The 27,192-nt window shown below is 41.9% G+C and overlaps 1 protein-coding gene across 3 annotated transcripts in view; it reads right to left on the bottom strand.

Annotated features, from left to right (window-relative positions):
• Window positions 1-2,879: 2,879 nt before the first annotated feature.
• atp13a3 (ATPase 13A3) overlaps window positions 2,880-27,192 on the bottom strand; it is a 41,209-nt gene continuing 16,896 nt past the window's right edge. For 2 of the 3 annotated variants that reach the window (XM_018757347.2, XM_018757346.2), the window contains 32 exons: window positions 26,001-26,094; window positions 25,103-25,276; window positions 24,398-24,550; window positions 23,413-23,483; window positions 22,906-22,989; window positions 22,448-22,517; window positions 21,689-21,823; window positions 21,408-21,480; window positions 20,691-20,822; window positions 19,076-19,258; window positions 18,352-18,509; window positions 18,062-18,250; window positions 17,771-17,832; window positions 16,642-16,792; window positions 16,229-16,348; window positions 15,198-15,215; window positions 14,944-15,097; window positions 14,452-14,572; window positions 14,137-14,261; window positions 13,040-13,212; window positions 12,238-12,366; window positions 12,052-12,131; window positions 11,313-11,355; window positions 10,597-10,706; window positions 9,984-10,080; window positions 9,799-9,871; window positions 8,276-8,453; window positions 7,896-8,083; window positions 7,673-7,761; window positions 7,291-7,371; window positions 5,518-5,610; window positions 2,880-4,336 (listed from right to left, as the gene is read on the bottom strand). In XM_018757347.2, coding sequence (XP_018612863.1) covers window positions 4,136-4,336; window positions 5,518-5,610; window positions 7,291-7,371; window positions 7,673-7,761; window positions 7,896-8,083; window positions 8,276-8,453; window positions 9,799-9,871; window positions 9,984-10,080; window positions 10,597-10,706; window positions 11,313-11,355; window positions 12,052-12,131; window positions 12,238-12,366; window positions 13,040-13,212; window positions 14,137-14,261; window positions 14,452-14,572; window positions 14,944-15,097; window positions 15,198-15,215; window positions 16,229-16,348; window positions 16,642-16,792; window positions 17,771-17,832; window positions 18,062-18,250; window positions 18,352-18,509; window positions 19,076-19,258; window positions 20,691-20,822; window positions 21,408-21,480; window positions 21,689-21,823; window positions 22,448-22,517; window positions 22,906-22,989; window positions 23,413-23,483; window positions 24,398-24,550; window positions 25,103-25,276; window positions 26,001-26,051 — 3,759 coding nt within the window. In that variant the 5' untranslated portion in view covers window positions 26,052-26,094 and the 3' untranslated portion in view covers window positions 2,880-4,135. The remainder of the gene's footprint in view (window positions 4,337-5,517; window positions 5,611-7,290; window positions 7,372-7,672; window positions 7,762-7,895; window positions 8,084-8,275; window positions 8,454-9,798; window positions 9,872-9,983; window positions 10,081-10,596; window positions 10,707-11,312; window positions 11,356-12,051; window positions 12,132-12,237; window positions 12,367-13,039; window positions 13,213-14,136; window positions 14,262-14,451; window positions 14,573-14,943; window positions 15,098-15,197; window positions 15,216-16,228; window positions 16,349-16,641; window positions 16,793-17,770; window positions 17,833-18,061; window positions 18,251-18,351; window positions 18,510-19,075; window positions 19,259-20,690; window positions 20,823-21,407; window positions 21,481-21,688; window positions 21,824-22,447; window positions 22,518-22,905; window positions 22,990-23,412; window positions 23,484-24,397; window positions 24,551-25,102; window positions 25,277-26,000; window positions 26,095-27,192) is intronic. The other variant, XM_018757348.2, reaches the window with a different exon arrangement.

Raw genomic sequence — 27,192 nt, forward strand, 5'->3', positions numbered from 1 at the left:
CGTTCTTTTCTAGTTGTTCATCTTTACAGACATTTACCTGAGGAAATGAATTCTTTCAAGAGACCCAGTGCTAAACTGTTCTTAGAGCTGAGTCTAAATGATTCTATATTGTTCTTGTAATAAACACCAAACCAACATGATGGGATATTTGTTAGATTAAAATAATATTTTCTTAATTCAGGCTTTTTTTTTGGGGGAAAAAGAAATTAAATAATGGACAGAAACTTCTTCAGATCTTAATTTCAAATAAATTAAGCATTATTCACATTTATGTTGTTTTCTTTTTAGATAGTATAAATTATGCCAAACATTTCTAAATACAACATATCGCACTGAGATTAAGGACATTTGTAACAAAATATGAATATACAATTACTGTAACTTCATGTAACTTTAAGAACAACGACGAGGTTTGGGCCAGCTTTAACAACACAACTGTAGAGTGTACAAAAGAAAAGAACTGCCCTTTCAGTAAAAATCCCTTCCAACAGAGCAGAATTTAACAGGTATGAAATCCCAATGATTACATACTGTATTGTACAGAAAATGATATGTTCAAATTAAACAGAATGATTAAAGAGCAAAGACACAAATATTTTCTACCAAACCTCATTGTGTATATCCTGCCCTAAAAGGCCAATAAAGAAAAAAAAAACCACGTGTCCTGTCAAACATAGGACAGTTTGGGAATTTCTATGTAAAATTCATCCTTTGTCCAATGAGAAGCCCAGCCATTGACATTGACACAAGAATAAAACCAAAAAGAAAGCAAGCTCAGGATTAATTTCTGGAAGCTGTAATTTACTCCTCTTGCCAGTGCACAGGATGAATAGGAAATGCTTTGCCACTTTACAAGTATTAACATGATTCCAGAATATTCCACAAAATAGAAACCAGAAACACATACATATGAATATTATTTTTTTTAGCCTTGTGTCATGTAACATTTATAGTAATACAATGAATATATTTGCACATGACAATGATTACATCATGGACTATGTCAACTGTACCAAAACTTAAAAAAAAAAAAAAAACACTGCTTCTATGTAAATAACAATGAAAAGAAAAATGATTGTGGTTCAACGTGTATCCAAAAACACTTGAAGTACTGACTAATTGGTACTTAACTCTAATCTTGTTATTTTAATAATGATTTCAGGTTACTGCAGAGGTCATTACTACATTAAAGTTATTAGAGCAGATAATTTCAGTTATGTCAGTTATATATTTATTATAAATCATTTCCAGTATCCAGTACTGAGAGGACATTAAATCCATTACCAAAAGATCAAATTAAACAAATGCAAACATTCCTCTTTGTAATAATCTAGTGGGCAGAAAAACTCCCTTTCTTGGAGGGGGGGGAAGAAAAAAAAAAAAAAACACCACCTCAGAACTGAAAACTAATTACTGTACTGACTGAAACACTGAAGGAAATTAAATATTTGAAGTGTTCTACCTTCATTGTCCTTTATCCAGTGGAATAAACAACTTTAACTGTAGAATCGGTTTCACACAGAACAAGGCACATCTGAACAATGAAATGCTAACACACACGGAAGAGGTCACAGACTTAAAATAATATTGAGGTGAAGTAATAACACAAAGAGGTCTAGAAGTTACTTGTTTTTGACAGAATCATGAGTAGTCCTCCCTAAAAAGCCTTAATGTATTAATATAGGATTGTTTCTTTTGTACATCCATCTTTGAATGCTTTATTACTTTGCCCATGAGCTTTCACTTGGATTTATGCTTTCCTGACATAATGTAACTCATTACATGACTCCTTTATGTCTTCTGTGATTACTAGTGCAACCTTATTCTACAAGCAGCCATGTCATTTCTAAAGAATTAACGCAAACTTGACCTAACACCTTCACTTGCTTTCTATAGTGAGTGCATACACTGGATTCTCGTGTTTCAAATGCTTGAGCATCAGATTTTTGAGAATATGATTTTTCCTCTGTATTTTTATCTGCATTTTCTTCCCTTACAAAAGTTTTCTGAAATTTGCGTCTAGTAGAATGAACACAACCAATGTTTACCCTCCAAGCCAAAGGATGGCAGTCAAGAGAGCCAAGACGGGATAGAAGTGTGAGACCACCATAACTCAACACATTTCCAGTGTTTGCAGCACGTGTGTTGCGTTTGTAAGCGCTAGTCATATAAAAACACTATGAAGGAGAGGCAGACCTTAAGCATGTAGCCCAAAGTAGGGATAAAAGGTAAAGAAGTTTACAAACACTGCACATGCCTATGGAAAAAGTCAGTCAACAACCAGCAATGCAGGAGTTTTTACTCATTTTAAAATTAATAAAATGTTTAAAAGCCTTGGGAGTATCTTCCTTCATTATAGCTATATTTAAGTTTTTACAGAACCTAACCTGTAAATAAATCTAGGGCTGTCCCTATCCTTAGACTTTTATTGATTGTGATTTCGGGACAGAAGTGATTTTGGAGTTACGAGCAACTTTATGGTCCTAGTTATGTTCCTAAGTTTTGGAGCCAGAGTATGTGTTTACTTTAATAAAATGCAGTTTGAAAGTAACCTTTTTTTTTTTTTTTTTTGATAAGTTGCATTAAACATATATACACACACGTGGTCCCCGACTTACAATGGGGTTATGTTCCGCGAAACCCATCGTAAGTCGAAAATGCATTTAATACACCTAATACACATCTCTGCGCGGCAGACTGGGAGATGCGGATCGCTGCCGCTGCTCAGCATCTCAAGATAGTGTCGCACCACATATCGCTTATCGGGGGAAAAAAAGAAACTAAATTCCAAATTCGAAGTACGGTTTCTACTGAATGTCTATCGCCAGCTTACCATCGTAAAGGTGAAAAATCATAAGTCAAACCATCGTAAGTCGAAGAGCATCTGTATATATAATATATATATATGGACACAGGGTGCATGTATTTTATGTACTGTATAAACTGTACGTGGTGCATAAGTGAGAATGCAACTCATGACAACTCATAAGTTTTCCATTAAGACATACTAATTTTTACGGCGCTTGAAATAAAGAAAACGGATGACTGGCATCAACATTCTAGTCAATCTCACATAGATCCCACTACAAAGTGCACACACACGCACTCGAGGTGATTAAAGAGAGCAAGCAAACAAAACACAGTCTATGTGAGCCGTGCATATGTAAAAATATGCATGGAATCCTGCCATAAATAGCCCTTGGACTGGCCAGCGAATGATAAGCACACGCTGCCAAAGCACTGGCCCCAAGCAGCCCTAAGCTAGCGTAGCAACCAGAAGCTGGGCGGTACCTGTGGCCGTGGCACCTATTTGCCGCAGGACCACTCGCACCTGGGTCTATTGGGTCGACTGCAGCAAGGAGGTCCCCACTTAGAGTCAACACGGAAAGAGAGTGGGGTTTACAGTGCCTGGCCATTCGTGATAATCATACATCAGAAGTGTTCTTCCACAGGAAGAAATATTTAAAAACAGAAAAATCATAACATCTAAAAGCTGCAAAGAACATGTGAGCCACATGCCAGTTTGGCATAACTTGTTGCATCATTAGGTTGTGATTTTATTTTGTCCATTTTGGAATATGCTCCCATCAATGCAAGGAGGAACGCGCCGATCTACAACACACAACCTCAAAATTGTTTCTTACAATACATACATTTTTGATGGTGTGGTGTTTTAGCACTGCCGTGGGGGCACTTTGAACACGTGTGTGCTGTAACTCAGCAGGTATTTTTTTAGGGGAGGAATTCTCCCTGATGTTCCTCTACCCAGCCATCCTCAGTGATTTCCAAGCGGTTCGAAAAGAACGGCAGGACCGAGTGACAGCAGCTACTACACAATGGAAAGCGCGTCCGTACTGTCTCTGTTGTCCCCTACCTGACGTCAGTTGGGCTGCAGCAGTCAAGTCAAAAGAGGTCACAGAAAAGTGAGGAATGACAGTCACCAGCCTGTGGATCCGTCACATATGTGACCTTACAGTGTGAGGAATTGGAGCAGCGATCGTTTGAAGTCCAGAGCCACCTGGAGCGAGAAAAACTGTTTGCCTGACTAGTAGCACAGCACCGTCCAGCCTTTTCGCCGTGATCCTGTGAAAGCATCTTCTGTGGAAGCGGTTGACATTTCCTTCACCTCGTAACGCTAGGAGGAAGACAGGCTGTGGGAGGAGCTGTTCTTGGGGCTTGGGGGGGTCTTTGCTTCAGTCGTGGTTGTGGGTTTGGGAGGCCAGTCGGGGTCGACCCGCAGCTCCTGGGCCAGATGCATGTAGCGTGCTTTGGGGGTCTTGTTCCTTCGGCAGCAGAGCCACGACAGGCATCTGGATCCCCGGAGATCGACACCTGACTATCAGTAGCACACCAGAATGAACACACAGAAACAAGAAAAGGCCATCAGCGCAAACGTTTCAGTCACACCATCAAGACATTGCTTTTTCATTTGTTCCCTCATAAAAGACTCTAAAAAGCTCAAAATTCCTCCGTAGGTTTTCTCATAAAAATAAATTGGAATAAATGGTGCTTTGCTACCCCACCAGGTTCTTCAGCCAAACCAACCCCTTCAGCAGGCAACTAATTTACAGCAGTTGACAGTGTAGTTTTTCCAAGGCATAAGATCTGCTTGAAACATAAAATCGCAAATGCATTCTAAATGTAATATTTTAAATGATCATTTTTCTAAATATATAATAAAATAGTTATTTGGCAAATGAAATATGGGGACAGGTTCAGTATATAACAAGAATATGTTTGCATAACTATGCAAAATTTTTCCAATGTCTAAAATTGAAAAATTCTAAAAGTACATTAATACACACTTTGAATTCTGCTCATTCGCAGGGAAATAAAAAAAAAAAAAAAAAAAAAAGGTAGCAGTGTAAGAGCAGTGCATAAAAAACTAACGGAACTTCTAAAGCTATTTGCCAAATGAACATAGGTAAATTAATTTACGGCCCAGGTCCCGGCTTGCTGATGAAAAAATATCGCTTTCAGTTTATCTGAGGGCTCTACTGAACTAAATTATTTCCTGAACTTGACATAATATGGTCAACCAAGACCTCAACGCACTGTAGCCCCCCAGGACCAAGACCTGATACGAACCATGCGAACACTGACCGAATTGGCTGAAGTAAGGGCAGAATCCGGCAAAGGAGTGGGGAAACATGCGTGGCCCGTCATGTCCGCGCAGCGCTACGATACGTACCTGAGTCCGCCAGACCACGGGCCGGCACGCCACACAGCTACAGGTAACACGAGAGACTTTGTGGTGCATGCAGCAGTGCCTAGCAGCGACTGCATTGGAGCTTAAAGCTGTCAGACGGAAAGGAAGACGGGGTGGGGGGGATGGCCACCCTACAGAGCCCTCCTCAAGGGCAGAAGTCAGGAAAGGAGGAGGGGTCAGATTACGGCAATCACTGCTGGCACATGCAAGGTCAAAGGTCACAGAGCAAGGGAGGGCGAAGAGGAGAGGGAGGTGCAAGGGACACCAGGAAGTGACAGCTACAGCGAATAAAGTGTGAGATTGCCAACCTGAGGTGTCTGTGCAGCAGCGGTCACGCCATAGCTGCCCTGCTTGTCTCGGCTGAACACAAGCTTCCATAAGACGATGTCAAGGACGAGAGTCTATGGAATATTGCATTGGGCAGGAGAAAATTAAAAGAGCTACTGATCACACCTATTTGCATTTAACTAGGAAATACGATTTTTGTATTAGTTGAGAACAAGTCTGTGGGGGGTTATTATAAAGAAAAGGGAAAGAAACGGTAATTAGTAAATTTCCACTTTATCTCTTTTTTTAAAAAACAGTTTTTCATTACAGATCTAGCGACTGGTGGAAGGATCTAGGCAAGCAGTTGTGTCCTTTATGATGTGATACTGAGCGAAACTGTGTGCTACATCGTTTCCAGATGCCGCCTCTGTGGAGGATGCACAAAGCGCTATCTACTGGTCCAGCACTGAAAGCCTGCCTCTGTGGGCTCTACGGAGGGTGGAGGACAGCAGTAGCTGTAGCTACCATGTAGCTGAAAACAGAAGTCTGATGCCCATCAGTGAAGAACAGCTCACCGTTCACCAGCACATTGTTCACAGTATCCTTGTTACCTTCTCCTTCCCATACTGAGACACACTGGCTCCTCGTGTTATAAACATTACCCTGGTTTTTAAAAACCCATCTCACAATTTCTTCACTCTACTTTTTTTTTTTTTATTTTAAAATTTCCATATGTTGCACCCAAGTAAAACAGCACTATGGGGCTGGCTTGATTCAACTCACTTCCACAGTATTTACAGCTTGAATTTGCTGTTCGTAATTGCTGGTAATCAACAACAAAATAAACAACACTGCACATTTTTATGGGACAAGTCGATCAATAATTAGTTCTCAATATGAGTTTGAGAAAACAAATTCTTATTTTCAGCCATTTTAGTTAGGGGCTAGATAGAGGATGGATGACATTTTTAAAGTCAGTCATTTAAACAACATTTTAATACTGTTTGACTATGTTTTTCTCTAAAGGAACTTACAATTTTAAGCTATACAGTGGGATAATTTTACCGGAGCAATTTAGGATAAGTACCTTGCTCAAGGGTACTACAGCCAGAGGTGGGATTTGAATCTCTAACCTTTGGGTCCAAAGGCACCAGCACTAACCACTACACTAATAGCTGACAAACACATGAAACACATCCCATGAATAGACACAGGGACATCTTCATTTGTGAACTTTTTCTGATTGCGACTGACATTTGATTTGCAAACAAATCAAGTTTAGCACACAACTCTGGTCCCAACTCTGTTTGTAAAGTGAGGAGCCAGTGTACTCAAAAAAAAAAAAAAAAGATGGTTATAAAACTTAAGTGGGGATGTACATTTTGAGCATTGAAGAATGCAATTAAAAACTAAATCAAAATAAATAAGTAACAGGAGGAGGATTCTGCTGAAAGGGACACTCCTGTGCACAGGACGACTATGCATTGCACCCTTGGTGTCCTAGAGCTGGAGGCCTAAGGACAAACACACCATGCCAGCCCAAGTCACAAGCCTTGAGGAACTGTGAACCAGGCATGGTGTTACACTGGACACTCTCAGACGGAAGAAAAGAAAGGGAAAAAACCCCCATTCCTGACACACTGGCCTTCCCCACATTCTCATGACCCTTTGTTCTCCAGAAATAGTGCTCTTAATCTACACTAGGCATCACTTAGGAGAAGATGACGAGATCTTCGTGCCATACAAGTTTGACTCTGTAGATGATGACTATGGCTGGTCTTACTCAAAAGTGACGCTTATGCAGCATAACTTACCTCCACCAGGGCTGACACGGCTGCATTAGCTAACATGATAAAGAGCATCATCATGCGCCAGTGGAATGGGACACACACAATCTAGGAGACATGGAGGAAAGGTCAGCTCGTCATCTGCTTTTAACCACTTTTCAAAAGGAAGACATTCCACATATATGAGTATTTTATTCTCCAAGTACTTATTTAGTAATGTATTTAAGTGCAGTCCTCTAACAGATTATTACAAAACTGCCCTTTCAGATATAATCTGCACTTCCTCATTATTTCCTGGTACATAATGAATAAGACAAAAAAAACCTGCTAAAACTCAAATATCAATCATAGCTATGCAGATGGTGGGTAGATAGAGAAATGCTTAAACATATAGTAATCCGAAACTCACCTCTAGGAATTCATCAATTTCAGGCACTCGATAAAACATGATAAAAAGCAGGAAGAAGTAGAGGATAAACGCTGATATCATAAATGGCCCTGCAAAGACAGACATTAACAACAAAAAACGTATTTACTGCTCACATAACGAAACAAAGAGAGAAAGAGACAAATACAGATATTCCACGAGGTCATGGCAACATACATACAATAACTTGCAAAAGAGCACTTACAGTTTGAATAAGTTGGTTGTCGGAAAGGCTTTCCTTTGGAGAACACGATGGCAACAATGAGATACTGGAAGGATGAGATGAAAAAAAGTGTAGTGTTCTCATAATTTCTGATGTTGTGGTCATCGTCTTCAGTTTCATTGTAGACCTCAGAGAAGCTAACATTGTGGGAACTGGACATACTGCAGGCACTAAAGGACAAAGAAGGGGAAATCGGTTTTTATCAGAAAACATTAATGAATTAAACGAATTCCCTTTCGTTTCACTGCTCCAAAAGACATCCATGGCCAAGTCATTTAGTAAACCCTTTAGCAAATTCACAATAGGAGCAATATCTGGCAAGACCATATCACACAATGAAGATAGGTAGTGTTTTTACTCACTCCAAGATAGGTGTCCAAGTGTCGTACCAGCTCTGGCGTTTCACCCAGAGGAAAGAAAAGGTCTGGAAGGCCAGGCAGATGAGGATCTGGGTGAGCACAGAGAAGAGCAGGGGCCCTGAGATGAGGCCTGATGGGGGGCGTTGTGCCACCAACTCCTTCCACGCTGGGTTCAGACTCACTGCAGAGGGACACAGATACATAATGAACGAGGCAAACGCAACCGACATACTGGATGTTACGGAGACACTGGGCCCACGGAGCAGAAGAATGAGTCCGATAGACTAAAGGATGCAGACCTGGGCCTGCGACCATTTCTGTTTTCCTTTCCTGGGCCAACAGGCAGCTTGTATTAGTGTGGTTTACTGGTAACGACCTTCTTAGTTTATTCTGTAGCTGTATTCTTGTAACACATTTCATGTTAACTGCCGATTACTCAATTGAAAATATACTGAATTATTTATTAATTGCTTATTCCTGTGCTCGGCTGATTTTCTGTTGGTTACAACTTATTTCTTACATCTTTCATATTCATTTTATATTCTTGCCTAAATTTCTTTCAGTATCCTCATTGCTACATGGTGATATGTGTGTTCTTGTCTGTATGTCTATGTCTATCTATAAATCATAGTATCTATACCTGGACTGCCATCAGCTGATTGTTTATGTTTTTCTTCCTGGCATAAACTGTACCTGTTCTCCCTATACAAAGGCATCGGTGAAATAAAAAAAAAAAAAAAAAACATTACACTTACAGTGGTTCCCTAACATACAAACTCTTCAGTGTGAAATTTTCAACATTATGAATTCTAAGTAGTATTTATTTGTTCATAAATAAAGACAGCATACAATTCCAATTGGATGGCAAAGCTTCGGATTTGCCGATAGCGACCATGAATTTTCAGTGCTGCCTCAAGTTTATCAACACCTTGATCTAGGTCTGGCTGGGGATCTTCATTGTGCTTTCTTATTTACAATGGGTCAAAGTAATCAGTCAGAGGACTGAGAACATACACGAGTCAGCATGAGGCATCCCCGCTCACCAGAGAGAGGGGCTGTCTGCACAAGTGCCATCCACAATCTGCTAAATGAGAGGGAGCGAGAAAAAGCCTGCTGCTGCCTCCCTCCCGGCAATGCTGTCACGTTGTTGACATTTACATTATATTTATTGATTTAGCATTCTCCCAAAAACGACATACAACTCGGAGTGAAGAAAACCGCTTTTTACAAAAGACACGAGATACAGACAGAGACATGCAATTCTCAAAACAGTCAATTATTCCAACACCAAGAGGAGCGCCTGGCTTGCTCTGTGTCACTTCAAGGAACCAACCAACTCTAGGTCCGAATAAAGCTTTTAAGCAGGGGGCCCCACTGTACTAGCCACCAAAAACAACAAACACTGTAAACCAAGGGCACAACTTGGCAGACTTAAGGATGAGGTGAATACTTGAGCCTCTCGGACAGCTTCTGCATATCTGCTACCAGAAAGTGTTCTTGGGAACAGTGGGAGCTCCAGTACTCACTTGTGAAGACGATAACCAGAATGATTGCAATGTCAATGAACAGGAACTGGAAGTCACCCAGGTTGCTGAGAATCTGAAACACAAGTAGCAGTGATAGGGTAAGGATGTAGCCAAAGTACTTCAGTATAAGTACTTCACCTCATAAATTCAAGAACATGAAAGGATGAAGGGACAGGGGCACTCACAGAGTACAGCAGAGTTACACTGATGTACTGGATAATGCTGTATAGCGCCATGAACTTGAACACGCAAAAAGAGGTGACGAGTGCGGCTCGGCCCTCCCTGCAGAGAAAAGTAGGGCACCACGTCACAATCCTTCAGCGCCTCTCTTCAATCCACTGTGGTGGAGTTGCGTACACACAAGACATTCCAACACAGTGAAGAGTAAATTATGGAATATTCGAAAGAAATATTCCAAAGAACCTCCATTTGCATTTGTTCATTTATCTGACACTTCTCGCACAAAGCAACTCACCACATTAAGCTACTTGCTCTGATTTACAATTTATACGCATGGGAAATTTCCACTGCTTCAGTTCACTGGAAGTATCTTACTCCAGGATACTACAGCAAGAGGTGGGATTCGAACCTGAAACCTCTGAGTGCAGGGCTGCAGCTCTCACCACGACACCACCCGTTTTAGCCTGTATTTATTAAAAACATCACACTGCTACCATGTGTAAAACGCAGCGCTGGCAGCCACACTGGTCTTTACAATACACTCCCTACAGGATAGCGGCACACGCCGTAACCAGGTGACTGCTCATGTCACTTGTCTTGGGGACAGGGTGAGTGTACCTGATAAGGCTGGGCACACAGGAGATGTTTGGGGTCTTTGAGGTGAAAGGGGAAGCCACAGACGCTTCCAGCTCTGACAGGGAGATGCCACTATGGGCTCTTTTCAGGGCCTGTAGGAGAAGGGGAGAAGGCCAAACACCACAGTAAAACACCTACAGCAACAATACTAAAGACCCGTGCAACAGCAACAATAGCGCAGTAGTCATTAGATCTATTATATCGAAAAGAGCGATTTAAATCTCAATTACATTTACATGCATCAATTCAGACGGCTCCTTTCTGCAAAACAGCATGCAGTGTTTAACCACTTAGAATGAATTACCAATTTATACAACTGGGTAATTTTTACTGTATCAGTTCAGGGTAAGCACCTTTGTCAGGGGTACTACGGTACAACAGAATCAAACCCAGGTCCTTTGAATACCACATGATGGCTGTAACCATTAGATTAACTGCAACCTCTACAACAACACTTACTATAATTTACCATTTTATTAAAAGGAATGGATCCTTACTGAGAGTTACATTTTTGAGCTTCCTTACAGATTTATATAGATTGTTGTGTTAGTATGTTCTACACTTTATGCCAATATAATGCTATGATGAAATAATTAACTACAGTGAATCCCTATTTACTGACAACTGCACTAGTGAACAGAATTCATGTTTTGACACTTTATTACACGTGATTGCAAACTTTTTTTTAAAATACTTACACCACAATCGTTCGCGCCGTCACCACACATTCCCACAAAATAACTGGAAAAAGACGACAACAGCATTTTAGTTATGAACTTTGACAATACCTCTCTAAGAGGACCTTTTATTCTGATTCTCGTATGCTCTTTTTTTCACCTTTTATATGAGCTTAATAACAGTTAGAAAGATAGAATCTCAACTATATAAAGACAGAACCCTTTACAATATGGATGTAAGTTACCCATCAGTCTGAAATGCACATAGTTTCCTAGGGACAGAAAGTTTACATGTATTCATTTACCTGACACTTTTATCCAAAGTGATGTACAGTGTTAAACTACTTCCATCAATTTACCCATTTATAAGGCTGATAAGTTTTTTTTTGTAACTGGAACAATTTAAGCAAGTAACGTGGTCAAGGCTAAGACAACAGTAGGTGGGATGCAAACTGGGTCCAAAGGTGCCAACTCTAACCAGTTTGCACCTCCTGCCCCTGTTAGTAGTTCAAATTCGTTTGATAGTATAAAGAGGAGGCTGTAGTGGCACCTGTGCCTACTGGAGCTTCACAATTCACATTTATGTGGTAACGAATAAAGAAGTCCTAAACCAAGTCTCCATCCATCTTGGCCTTGGCTCCAGAAAGCAATGTTAATTTCCCTAAAATTACAGAATCCAGCACTCAGTCTATCTGCTCTGGAATACTGTGGGGCTGGCGATCAAAGCCAACAGATGTAGGCGAGACAGTGCTGAACTCACTCTACACTCTGTAGTGCTTCGACCAGTTCCGTCTTCTGTTCTGGAGCCATCCGGGCAAACACAGTGCCATGAAGGACGAGCTGCCAGGAAAAAAAAGCCGGTGGGATTACGTTCACCGTTTACACCATTACATGAGAGTGGACCACTGTAAACCAAGGTCATACAGTGCTGCGATGAGTGGTTCACCTTCTGGAGCAGGTCCTGGAAGTGCTCTGTGATGACAGCAAAGGATTTGCCATTCATGGCAAAGTGATATTGCTGTTGAACCCGGGGCTCCTCACCGTGGTCCACGTCCTCAAGAGTGATTCCCACTTCCTGCAGGAAAAGAAAGACAAAAGGGATGTGTTCCTCTCAGTGCCTGTGTGGGGTCTTTACTATACTACCCTGTACTGCTGTTTCAACAGGAACCTGAACAGCAGGGCGTTTAGTGGGGTTATTGCCACTACCTTCAAAATTGAAGGACCTAACCCCAAACCAAACATCCCAGTGTAGCACCTTTGATCAAGGTGTAAAAAAAAAAAAAAAAAAAAGATTACACTGCTGTATTAACAATGAATAAGTGTAAAGGTCAGAAAATAAATGACCATTCTGTTGTAAATATGAGCACTGTTTTTGAATCCTAGTGAACCCATGGTTAAGACAGGCTTTATTTACAAGTGGACTCTGGACCATGGCATGACCAGCAGATCAGTTACTAATTTACAGAAAGGTGACAAAAACTCATACGATCCAACATTGTGTACTTCTTCTGGTATATTCAATAAAACACACACACACACACACACACACACACACACACACACACACACAAAATCTGAGCCAAGCTGTAACTAGACGAGTAGAATTTATTCAAAACATGTGTGTGTGTGTGTGTATTCAAAACACATTTTAGAAAAAATTCATTGCTGTCCAAATCAAAATCAGGAAATTCAAAAGTGAACGAGAAGCGTTAAACGATGGGCAAGCACAGTCGCCCCTGACCACTGACCTCTAGGTGGACACCCTTTCCGGGATGTTTTACTGGATTGTCGGCATAACGCCAGTTGATGGTGGCAGCCTGGCCATCCCTGGGAGGGAACGCGTCGGCGATGATGACCCGCTCCTCGGGGAGAATCATGCCGCAGTCTCGCGCCACCGATATGGCCGTCAGCATGTTATCACCTGTAGGGAGATGGTTCAGCCTACAGTGGGAACTGACCGAGCTGCTTCCTGATGCTCAACCTGCCACACTGACATTCCATTTATACTTTGTCAACATACTTTCCTCACTTAATGTGTGCTGAAATCATTGTAAACTTCCTTCTTCTGTATGCTGCAGTGTTCTAGTTTCCTCACTGCATCACAAGAAGCTTAAGTCACCCTGGATATAGGCTTCAAGTAAATAAATGCATTGCCCAGATAAATACTGAAGATGACTCATGGATCCAATTTTAAGTGTACAAAAACACAATTACCTTATATCCTCTAAAAAAAATTTTAGATCCCATGAAATAAACATATTTGGTCAGAAATTTCAATTCATAAAGTAGAAAAACAGTATACAGTGACAATAAACGAAGAGGTGAGTGGTGTGTAAGCACAGGGCTGATAGAAAAACTGCTTTAACCTTGGAAAACAGATGATGTAAAACCATATTGGGTAGGCAGGTTGTAAAGAAAACTTTTGCCAGGTTTTTTTTTTTTGCTCTTTTTTTATTCTGAATTTGTCTTCATAATATGGGAAAAGATCATCTCCAGTCACACACAGATACTTAGGAAAACATTTAATAATAATAATAATAATAATAACAAAAAAAAAGTGTTATTTTCCTTTTAATTTACATCTAGAAGAGTCTGTTCTGACATTCTGTTGCTCTTGTGTGGCCTGCTGTCTCACTTCAGGCCACCCTTGGAACAAGAAAATAGATTTAAAATAACATTTCCTCCATTTCTCTGGTGGCCTTTCAGGAGTTTTTCTGCCCACTTCCAGTTCAATGGAGCACTCCTCAAGTCCCTCATTCCCTTTTCCTCTATAATGACATCAGCCTCACATTTAGAGTTTACCCATGTCGTGTGTAGAGGCCTGCTACCCTCTTTCCTTTCTCACCTGTGACCATCACGGTGCGAATATTGGCTCGCCGCAGGTCCTCCAGGACCCCTGGGGTCTCGGCCTTCAACTTATTCTGCATGACGATCAGCCCCAAGAATTCCATGTTTGTCTCAATGACATCCCTGAAGAAGACGGTAGAACTGCTATCAATCAGTTGCAACGTCAATTCAAAACCTGAGGCTCATGCACCTCATCCTGTCAGGCTATGCAGGATCTACAGCAGCCGTGCAGAACATGGGCTGGAGTAAAAGCAGGGTACACACAGCCCTCTACGAACTACCTGAGAAACGTGGTATAGGCAGCGCACAGTACCTGTTTATGTTCTGCACTTTGTGCCAGGTGAGCTTGGATTCGAGACGCCGGTGGGCCAAGGCAATTACCCGGAAGCCCTGCTTCGTGTAATTCTCCAACACTTCTGAGAAGTCATCTGGGACTATAGGAGCAAATACAGAAAACAGACATTTCGAAATTATAAGGTGCAATACATGAAATTACTCCTGGGGAACTAGCAGCTATTCTCTTAATTCAAATTTGCAGAACCTAATATGCAGAAACTTATAGATAATGAATGTTTTCAGCAAACACCTTGTGTTAGGAGGAAGTGGGGGAGAGTAAAAAAAAAAAAAAAAAAAAAAAAAATCTATAGTACATGTACAAAAGTTAAGACTTTACAAGACACTTCCTAAGTAACTCAATGAAGACAGAAAGAGAAATTGTACTGTGTATGTCCAGGGACACCTGAATTCAGGTCTGCTGCTGTGAAACCAATATGTTTACAGTGAACATAGTGGAACCAAGCTGGACCTGTTTCCTTTCTGCAGAGGCTGGTCACCACCTCTGGGGCCCCTTTAAGGTAGGCATCCATGCGTTTCTCTCCCAGCAGCCTGGCCACTACTGTCATCCTCTGCAGCGCCGAGGAAAACGGAAACTGGCGAACGATGCCAATCTCATACGATGACTGGGGCAAACAGCAGAGCACAGCTGTATCACTTATCACTGATCCAGACTTTTTCAGACATCAATAAAGCAGCCACCACTTAGAGTAAGAGAAAACTCACCGACAGGTCATAGAGCTCCTGGAATGGTAAAAAAAAAGAAAGGAGAACAAAAATGTATTAAAATGAAGAAGAAAACTATACATTAAGTAGTGGAAAACAATAATCACATAATATATGAAGACACTGGCTCTTGAAATTCAAATACAGTTGGAACCTGAAGTTTGTCTGTAATTTGTTCTGAAAATAATGAATAAAAAGTCCAAAGAAACTTTTTATGACTTTAAACACTACAATTCATACCACTTGAAAATTACTAACTATAAAAAATACATAATTTCCACGACCTTGTAATAAATCCTGACAGTTAACAAATGCATCCCGCAAGCATCTGCAGTGCTTATCAGCTTCTGGCCACTTCCAACTTTCTTATCAAAAATGAAAAGGTCAGTAAAAGATGTCCCTTGATCTGTTCATGAACTAGATTCTGTCTCAAGTTCTCAAATAAAGCAAGAATACATCAAAATGAAAAGTAAACCTCTGAAACTTCAAACTACATTAAAACAAAACTAAAGTGACAGAAAATAATACCCTCTCTCCACAACCTTCTACACAATGCCAATTTTTGACTCTTCATCCCATAAACGCGTGCAGCACTCATCTTGTTATTAGCGACTGACGTTCAAACAAGAAAGGGACTGTAAGCATTGTGGAAGTGAGCTGAATGAAGGCTCATGCTATTCTGTTATGGAATACTTTACTGACATCCATCAGCTGAGCATGTAAACGCAACTCATTTGCTCCACAAACCAACAATTTTATAAAATAGGTATGTAAAGCGGCTGGTGAACATCTCAGATATTTGAAGAACAGCTACATGTGAAACACTGCAAGCTTGAGTATTAGCTTTAAACACCACCACCACCTGAAGCATGGTAACGACTCAGTTTCACTAATAAATGAGCTCTGTGAACACTTGTATGACACCAACCTGGAAACCAAGGACACATGTGCACCAAAGCAGAGGGAGGAGGGAAGGAGGTGGGGCTATACGTGAGTCGACTGGGGTCAATCAGGTGGGTGCAGTGGCATACCATGTCCGGCTCCTTGGACACCTCCTCTGACTTAGGAAGCAGCTGCTTGGGTGGCCGCACTACGGTGGGCATGATGTGATCATGGAGGGACGTCTCTTCCTCAGTCGCTTCCTCCAGAATCTACGTGCAGAAGATGAAGACGTGAAAAAATTATACTGGAATGATTCCCTCTCAAAAAAAAAAAAAAAAAAGCAAAAAAAGCTGTAGTTCAGAAAAAGCAGTTTCTCATGCCTGAACTGCTGTTATCATATACTTACTGTGACCTTAAAAATGTGGCTCCAAATTATTAAAAAACAACTTGTTCAGATGGTATTCACCATGAAAACATGGAGTATGATTTAAGAGCTTTGATGAACAGATCCACACTGGGCCAGCTAATATCGAGTTCAGTCAGCAAACGTTAGTGAACCCACCCATCCGGTGGCCTCGAACATCTTGAGATCCAGAGGGTCTCCGGACAGCTCGCCCTCGATTTTGGTGAGCGAGTGACAGGTGGCCATGCACGCTACAAACTGTGATTTTACAAGCGGCTCCTTACAGACCTTCTCTTCCGACAGGTAGAAACTGCAAAGGCACACGAGAGTCATGCAGATGGACAAAGAAAACCCACTGAGGACCGATTACAACCTCTACTGACTGCCAGCGAGTATGTATGCACAGGTGGTCCTTGGCTTACGAGAGGGTTCTGCCCTGATGACCAGTCATAAGTCAACTACAGACACCCCTCTACTGACGTAAATCCGGATTTACGTCAAAAAATTCCCGGCATACACATTATTTACGGATAACGCTTTTATTTTGCCCAAAACATCTGAAATACGTTACACGCAAGTTGGCATAACCAGACAAGGCAGGAAGCTGCATCTTCCTCATATGTAAATTTTGACTTACATAACAGGAAGAATGGTCTATTTGCGCAAGTCAAGGAGTGTCTGTACATTGTTAGTTGACAATCCACTTATACTGTTTTATGAACCATAAGGACATATAAACAATTAACATGCATCAATGCTGAGTTATATAATGGGGCTTATAAATGTTTATATTTTACCAATTTCACACATTTATGTCAAAATAACACTTATGAAATGAAATACAGCACAGGTAATTATTTATTAATACTGTAGTTAATACTATAGAATATTATTGGATATTGAATAGTCACTTTTTTCTCGATAGCTATTTTAAATAAACACTGATTTGCGGGGAATCCCAAACAAAGTTTTGTAAACACAATACAGCTGTTGCTAGATAGCCAAACAATAACAGATATGGCGCCTTGTTACGATGTTATCAGATGGAGCTGCTGTTGTTAAGATGTTAAAACCAAACGCTAGGGATAGAAAATATAAAGTTAATGGATGTGGTGGTCAGAGGACTTCCTCCATTTGTGTCTATACATGTGTAGACACATAAATACATAGGTAGCTATAGACAGACAAGGACACTATTCATGCCAAGGAGAAATTGCTCAGTGCACTCACCAAATAGTATGAACAAGACAGTGTCACTGAACATGAGCATGTTCATAGTCCTTCTCACCTGCCCTTCTCTGCTCGATGGATCCCCCAAAGGTCCAGCCCATCTTCAGTAAGAGTGCCCGTCTACGCAAGGAGCAAGTAAAAACATTAAAACATACAAACTGCTGCAAAGGCTTGTCGGAAGTCCATGGAATTACTGTATTGCTCAGTCTGGGGACTCTGTCTCTGTTGCAATATGAGCTGAAGCGTTAATACCCGCATGAAGCCCAACATTCACACTGACTGTACCTCAAGACTTCTTTACTTCACTGAAGGAGGACCTCAGAAGATATGTCCGTGTGTGTCAGCGCACCTTATCAAAGCACACCAGGTTGATCTGTCCACAGATGTTGATCCTCTGGGGGCTGATGCAGAAGATGCCGATGCGCTTGAGGCGACGCTGGGCGTAGACGATACCTGCCGTCATGGCAGCAGGAAGAGCAGGGGGCACCGTGATAGTGATGATGTCCAGTGACTCGATGATGATAGTTTTAGCCGGCACCTAGAGTCAGATCAGATGCCAGGCGTCTCAGGAAGTCAGCATCGGGCTGTTCAGTTTTCCTACCTATATCCTAGTGCTGCTGAGAAAACAAAGGCACCTACGTGGTTTATGATGCTCAGGACGATGGAGTACACAAAGCCGATCCCTGCCACACCCACCAGGCACAGCAGGAAGAGGTAGGCGTCACGGTACAATTTGAAATCGGTGGGCTTGGGGTAGAGGATGGAGCGCACCAGCTGACCCTTGGCGGTACTGAAGCCTGGGAAAGCAGGAGGCGTTACATAGCAATATGAAAATATGTAAGCTGTAGTAAATCATACCAGTAATAGTGAAGTAAAAATGCTGAATACAAAACATTTATTTTCATTACAAATCAATGAAGATGGTCATTTGCTTGGGGGGCGTGGTGGCGCAGTGGGTTGGCCCAGGTCCTGCTTTCCAGTGGGTCTGGGGTTCGAGTCCCGCTTGGGGTGTCTTGCAACGAACTGGCATCCCATCCTGGGTGTGTCCCCTCCCCCTCCGGCCCTATGCCCTGTGTTGCTGGGTAGGCTCCGGTTCCCCGCGACCCCGTATGGGACAAGCGGTTCAGATAACGTGTGTGTGTGGTCATTTTCTTCATTACAAATATTATGGCATTAATCACTGTCAGGTGTAAAAAAAAAAAAAAAATGTTTAGGTTTATTCTTAAATTTTAGGTGACATTTTTTTCCCCATAAGAAATAATGGAAAATCAACCCCTAATGATGGGAATTTGCCTAACGCGATGACTTCGCGTTTTGTGGTAAAATCACAAATCAGAAAAAAAGTGACTGTAGGGGTTGTTACCTGTCCTGACCACCACTGCCTTGACCTGTTCTCCCGAGTAGAAGCGCGTTTGGATGACACTGGTTCCGCAGAACAGCGTGTGCCTCTTGTGCTCCTCCGTGCTGTAAGTGCTGTCGCCCGCTTCCCTCTTCACACTGTGTCCAGGGTCGGGTAGGTTGGTTTTGGTGACGGGGACACTCTCACCTAGGGAGACAGACAAGCAAACGGGACAGCATGTATGACAGCATTTGCACATTCGCCGCTGAAGGACATGACAAAAATGACGATTCGGTAAAAATGAGCATTTTAATGAAATACACAAGCAAGCAAGGAAGCAATCTGCTGATAACAAGAGTACTTTAAATTATAGGAACTCAACTCTGGACCACAGAGGCAAAGATGCAAAAAATGCAGACGATATGAGGTGTGGAAAATATACGGTAGATTAACATGCTTAAAAAAAATGATTAGATTTGAGAAAAGTTGAGTTTGTAACCTCAGGGTTTTGGAAGCAGATATGAAAATCATCTGCCGTTAATGCTTTCAGACACTTTTTCATAGCCTTTGGGACCTCTCAAAATGGGTACCTTTCCACTTATTCGTTAATGCAGTTACTCATTTATACAGCAGGATGTATTTTCACTGTATCAGTTTGGGGTAAGCAGTATCTCGATTGAGGGTACTACATTAGGAGAAAAGATCTGAACTTGCTAGCTTCAAGTCCAAATGTGGCAGCTTTAATCAGGACGCCACCTGCTGCACATTTCACTGTCATTTTAACTTCGAAGAACAGCCAGAAGTGGTAGGGTGCAGAGTCAGGAAAGTGTGGCCAGTGTAGCCATACAGTTATGATTCGTCAGCCAATTATTTACCTTGTTAACAGATAAGAAGACACAAGAAAAGCCACAACAAGGGAAAATTTAATTCTATTTTCTTCAACAAAACAACAATGGAATATGACCTCACAAACCCGAGTCACCACTAACACAGTGAAGTCAACGGTTTTAGACTTGCCAGGCTGCTTAGAAGGACAAAGTTGGCACACTGGTTTCACAACATTTTCTGATCACACCTCAAATACAACCTGTTAACACCTTAAATCTGAATGCTCTTCACACTGTTAAAAGACATGAAGACAGCAATCAAGGCTGCTCGATGAATAGGTCTACGCTGACTGTAAAACTCGAACTTTTGCACACGTTTACTAATCTGCAATTCCATCTCACGTGTTAAGTTTTGAGGTTTGTGGAAGAATACAGATTTACAGCAACATATTGTCCTCATTGCTGTTAAATGCGTAGTGCATTGTTGTGAAGAGTTTGCTGAGAGGTACGCCGCAATTTTGTCCTTTTGTTGCAAATTTTGCTGTTCTGTATAAATATTTATAATTCAGCAACCTCAAAACCACCCTCTCTCCCCATCAAGTTATAATGAAAATATAAAGGCCCTATTTTTTTCTTTTTTGCATGAGGTCTCACAAGAACACAACTGCCAAATTACAGCTGTTCGCATCCTTGTGCAGCTGTATGACTGCTCATGGCCATTACACAGTTGTTTTCGTATTCATATCAAATTCTCTGCAGCAAAAGATATTTCTCTCCTTGGTCTGAGAGAAAATGAAAACTGTCCCAGTTACCTGTGAGCATGCTCTCGTTCACGATGCAGGTACCACTGATAAGCACAGCATCGCAGGGCATGATGATCCCATTCGTGGGAATTATCATGACATCACCAGGGACTAGGTCCGTGGACATGGTCTCCTCGATTTCTGCAGGAGGGGAACATTAATGCAGCGCCAGCCAAAGCAGAGAGGAAACAAGAAAAACCTGCGAGATGCAGGAAAATTGCTGATACTTTTCCAACACGCACTGCTGCACCCTCCATGAGCCTGCAGTGAGACTCACGCCGCAGTCTGAAGCCACAGCAAGCTTCCAAACACAAACACTGCGTACATCTTCTCCTCAGAATTTCAAATTTTATACTCAAGCCCAAATACATACAGTACCAGTCAAAAGTTTGCATACACCTGTATGCGATGAACTGCAGACGAAAGTGATAGCAAAGTGACACAGACACATTCTACATCTCTGAGCAATGCTGCAGAAGTTCTGGGAAGACACCTGGGCACATTTCCTGATCTAAATTGTTCTATATTATATATATATATGCATTATTCCTGTTGCCACCGCGACCCTAGAAGGACAAGTGGGCAAGAAGATGGATGTATGTATATATGTATGTAATTATGTGTGTGTGTGTGTGTGTATCTATACTTATATGTAATGTACAAACTTTTGACTGGTATTGAACAATCACATGAAAAAGAGAAGACTGAAGAGGGAGACTAACATACCATTATTAGCTCTGCAGACAGACACTCGAACAATGCTATGTGCTGCCACCATGTCATGGAGCATTATATATTGCTGAAAAAAAAACACACAAAAAAAAACATGTAAATGCAAAAAAACCTGCCTGTGAAATCTGACAGTTTAACCGAATAGCTACTTCGAAAACGGCTACGATTTAACATTCTGCCAAGTGACAGTGGGAGTTCAGCTGCCCTAGACAAATCAAACAGCACCGCTGCCTTTATGTCAAAGTAAATGGCCCTGCACACACAGTCCAGCTCACCTTTTTGATGGTGTACAACGAGGTAGCTATCGATATGAGCGACATGAAAACAATGGCCACGGCATAGTAGTAGTACTCATCAGCACTCCAAAGAATAACACTAAAGAGCTGGAAGATGTAGAATGGGTTCAGGACCTGGGGGGAAAGAAGGACAAGAGGACTGCTTACTCAAAAAGAAAGAAAAAAAAAAAAAAAAAAAAAAGTATGTTCTGCAAAACTGCTGACTGACAAAACACTTTGATCTGAATTCCCCAGTCTGAGTTAATTAGAAATCAGAGAACGTAATCAAGTGGTTAGATATTTATAATTAAATACTTACTGATTACATTAGTTCATTGCTCTTACCCAGTTCATAAATTCAAAATTATTCTTCCTTTGATTAAGATGAGAAAGAAACCACAGTGGCTCATGAAACTCATTTCTTTACAATAAATAAATAAATTAGTAGTATCTACTGAGAGTACCAGACAATATTGCAGCTTAACATACTAATTAAACTGCTAACCTGTGGTGTACAGCTATTACATTTATACATCTTGCTGACACTTGTTTACCCATTTAGAGAGCTGGGTAAATTTTAACTTGAGCAGTTCTGGGTAAATACCTTGCTCAAGGGTATTACAGCAAGAAGTGAGATTCAGATTTGGGTCCTCCAAGCTTAAAGCCGCACCTCTAACCAGTACTCCACTTACAAGCCTCCTATTAGTTTAGGAGGACCAAAAAAAAAAAAAAAAAAAAAAACCTCTGCAGAGTACTTACCTCTTTAATTAGCAGCTTGAAAACAGAAGGCACTTTCACTGCAATTTCATTGACTCCGAAAAACAGCTTCCTGTAAAGATAAAGCAATATTAGTGTTAAATACATTTGTACCTTGTGTTGCATCAGACTTACACATTTTCAAAGATACAAACATTTCCAAGTTTACTTTTTCTTATTGTTTTCTCCACCTGCATAAAATGCCCTGCAGTTCAGCCTTCTGCCATTAGGGGCAGCAAAATGTCACACAGATGGAACAGAAATTTGCTCTACCCACAGCAGGTATTAAAAATTTATTATTTTTTTCAGAGAATTTCACAGAAACTACCAACCGGATAAACAAATGTATGTTTCTATTATTAGCATTTCTATTATTTAGACGACAAAAAAAATAACCAGTTGCTGACAAGCATGCTCTTCATCCTCATGGCCAGTGGTTAGTTTACCATAAAACAGTGTACCTGTAATCCTGCTGGGTCTTGGTGAGCCCAGCACTGTGCTCAGAATGGACGGCGGAGCAGGTCACCTTCTGGTCCTCCAAGCCACTGCAGCCAAAAGCAAGACAGCAGATTAGTGTACAGTATCAGTCAAAAGGTTGAGTACAGCTGCTGAAACCTAGAAACTAAACGTCTTGGGTTCGTAACAGTGCCTATATTGAGGAGGCCAAAATTTAGAGACAATTTTTCTTCTCATTTTTCAAGTACTTATACAACAAAAGTATTGTTAATCATCAACGAAAAAGGTTTCCAGCACGTCTATTAAAAATGACTTACTTTATCTCTAAAGTAACATTCATCTAGATAACACCCTTTTCAATTTCAGTATTCACTGTCTGTCTTATACAGAAATATCAGCATAACCACCATTATACTTGCGTGTGAATCAGGAAAAGCGGCACGAAATGAAATTTTGGGGAGTTTTAGGAACTGGAAATAAGATTAAAAGTAAATTTAAAACAATCTGCTTACATGAATACTTCAAAATTCTGGATTGTATCATTCCAAAAGTATTTTGTGCTGTGGAGTGTGAAATAGCGGATCTGCGGAAAACAAACAAAAAACAGAAAAAAATAACCAGCAAATCTCATCTCTAATCACAAGGGCCTTAATTGTGGGCACTGGAGAAAACACAGTTTACCCTTGACCTCAGCCAGATGTACAGCGACCGAAAAAACTTGATTCCATCTAGATTCACATTTATCTGACGATCCTCTCCAAAGCAACTTACAGTATTAAACTACCTACAGCGATTTACCCATCTATACAGCTGTGTAACTTTTCCTGGAGTGATTCATGCTAAGTACTTTGCTCGAGGGTACTACAGCAGCAGCACTTAGTACAGCTGAGTGATCTAGGTTGCAGAGCCGAGGTCAACTCCTTTACCAGGGTACTACTGAAGAGGGATTATCATCAGATGGTGTCCAAGGGCCCAGGCATCAGGGGGAGGGGAACCTTCTAATTTTTACACCAAAGGTAAGCACAGCTCCACAGCTACACTTCATCCAGTCTGCCCCCAGTTCACGCTTGCTATCTGAACCTGTTCTACACCCAGAGGACCACTGCCAACATGACAACTTCTCCCTTTGAGTGACAGAAAAATTTAACAGTTGAACAGCACTAGGTCACTGCAGCACAGAGGCAGAAAGAGCACACTGAGAAATTGCAAATGCATCCACATACAAAAACAAGCACAAAAGGTTACATTTCACCGGTATGATCACAATTACCATTTAAGAAGGGTGTCAAGACATTCACATTCTAGTCGCATGAATTATCATGCGGATCAAATGTTAATGTTTCCAGTGGAACAAAGAGAAACAGGAAAACCTACAATTTATCTCACCCTGCAAAATTACAACAGAGAATGAACAGTCCAGTGCCAGACCAGAGCTGAACACTGCAGATAAGCAGACAAACGTTCACGTGTCTGGGGCAGCAGAGAAATGGCCACTACCTGCAAGTCCTGGGCTTTCCTGATGAGGCCTCCTGAGGGACCATGACCGTTGGCCACAGTCAAGGTGGTCTGGGAATCCAGGTTGTCGAAGGGGTTCCTCCCCGGGGCCAGTATCACACGCACCTTGGCGAGGAACCACCTCTTAAACTCGTCCTGAGACACAGGGACAACACGAATGCGCATTAGTGCTCCTCCTGCAGGACATCTACAACATATGTAAATTAAGTGGGAGGAGACACAGGTGCCTCACTCGCTCAAAGAGATGCACTTATTCTAACACAGGGCCACCACAGTTCGGAGCCTGCCCCAGGAGCACAGCAGGCTAGAACAGGGAGGGTACACCCCGGAAAGGACACCAGTCCATCACAGGGAAGCCAGACACACGCACGCACGCTGAGGGCAATTTAGAGAGGGACCCACCCACCTACAGCATGTCTTTGGACTGTGGGAGGAAAACCACATAAACATGGGAAAAAAAAAGCAAATTCCACACAGACTGAGGGGGAAATCAAACCTCCACCTAACCGCGCAAACTAGATGCCGTGAAGCACCCGTGCGTTCTGCTGCACCACTACGCTGCCTTACAGATATTATTAATAAAAGAAAAGCTGACTTAATTGTTGGTGGATGCACTGCGAACACCATCAGCGGGGACCCCGAACAACCCTGAAGCACAGTGAGACGGCCTGGGTGCAAGGTACTTACGGTGGATTGGAGCAGCACCACCTGGGCGTCGCGGACGGAGGTCCGTGTGCACGTGCCCTTTACACACCACTCAGGAAGCCAGTAGAGGAGGAGCAGCAGGAAGCCCCCTGTGCAGAGGACGCCGATGCCCACCAGTGCCAACTTCCATCGGCACAGCCTGTACCCCGAGATCTCCTGCAGTAGCACACATGACCACTGTTGGCCCCTAGGGGCAGGTTCCCACACACAGCAACTAATTCTAACACTTTGTGAGCTATTAACCTGCATGCCAGTTCAAACAACAATTTGGTAAATAATTCCACTTGATCCAAAACGAATTCCATGAATCTTCAGGAAATAACACTGATGCTGAAGACTGCTGTTTTTCATGGTGATGCTACGAACAATCATACATTCACAGACTTCACGTTAACTTGAGTCATGACAATTAAACCTGCGGAAGAACAACACTGATACTTATTGAAGAAACTATATTTCTAAGCTGGGCAGTAAAAAGTGTACCTGTCTTCATCTCCGCAGGCATCCTGCAGCGTAACACCACAAAAAAGCCATGACCCTGAGTTACACCTCACTGTATCCTGACCCTTTTGTAATGCTCCTTCACAAAACATCCATTTTTCAGCCCTTCAAACCTTCTGCAAAACAAAGGTCATGTGCAACTCTTAATAAAACACACTTTCTGCATTTCAAATGTTCTTACGACACAGCTACAGATTCCCTGTACTGACTTTTTGAACAATGAATCCTGGGTGGCATATGAATAAAGGCAGAATTGCCCTGTTGAATACATTCTGTAACGTACAGCATATGTGTTTTGTGTACAAATTCGCTACCTTACAAGTTACGGGAGGGAATCATGTACAAGTATTTCTGGATTAGCTGGGGCGCAACCACTCACCATCTCATCTTCCAGGCCTTTGTTCACGATCTTCAGCTCCTCCTTCTCCATCCTGCACCAATACCCCAACACAAGCCTCTTCTCAACAGCGGCACTTAGCGTGGCAGAAAAAAGGAAGGAGAAAGGTACAATGTGATTTTTACACTGTACAATGTCACCATGAGAGTCTAAGCTGTTTTACTTATGTATTAAAACTGATGGTGAAAATGCTTCATATTCATAATGGACTTCTAGGTCATTCATTTTAATATACGAACTATACAAAGCCTCAAAAGTACAGCTCATCCTGACATGATCAGACTATTGGGGGTGTAGTCAATCCAATGTACATACAGTACTTTGTTGTTCAAAATCTGTTTTACGTGATAGTAATATTGCTATTGGACAATACACCCATCTGTAACTCAATGTGGTTCATTTGTTCCTTTAAAAAAAAAAAAAAAAAAAAGAAAAAAAAAAGAGAAAAAAAAATCTCCCAAATAGGCAAATTCTAATTGCGCGGCGATCAAAAGAAGATTTTTCTAAATTTCGCTAAAAACATAATATTGTTATGCCCTGGCCATTCCAATGTGTGGCTGCTCAAAGTACAGATGGACTGTGTTTGACTACTGATGTTTCTCCCAACATGTGATATCAATTTTTTTTTTTTTTAAAAACTCAGTGCATTTCACAATCTTCCCAGGAAGCATCGTAACACACACACACACACACACACACACACACACACACACACACTTTCTGAACCGCTTGTCCCATACGGGGTTGCGGGGAACCGGAGCCTACCCGGCAACACAGGGCGTAAGGCCGGAGGGGGAGGGGACACACCCAGGACGGTACGCCAGTCCGTCGCAAGGCACCCCAAGCGGGACTCGAACCCCAGACCCACCAGAGAGCAGGACGCGGTCCAACCCACTGCGCCACCGCGCCCCCCATAGCATCGTAACATTTTACAAGAAATACACACAAACGGAGGGGGCGCGGTGGCGCAGTGGGTTGGACCACAGTCCTGCTCTCCAGTGGGTCTGAGGTTCAAGTCCTGCTTGGGGTGCCTTCCGACGGACTGGCGTCCCGTCCTGGGTTTGTCCCCTCCCCCTCCGGCCTTACGCCCTGTGTTGCCGGGTAGGCTCCGGTTCCCCGCAACCCCGTATGGGACAAGCGGTTCTGAAAGTGTGTGTGTGTACACACAAACGAT

The sequence above is a fragment of the Scleropages formosus genome, chromosome 8 (genome assembly GCF_900964775.1).
Source record: "Scleropages formosus chromosome 8, fSclFor1.1, whole genome shotgun sequence".
In the NCBI taxonomy this organism is placed as follows: Eukaryota; Metazoa; Chordata; class Actinopteri; order Osteoglossiformes; family Osteoglossidae; genus Scleropages; species Scleropages formosus.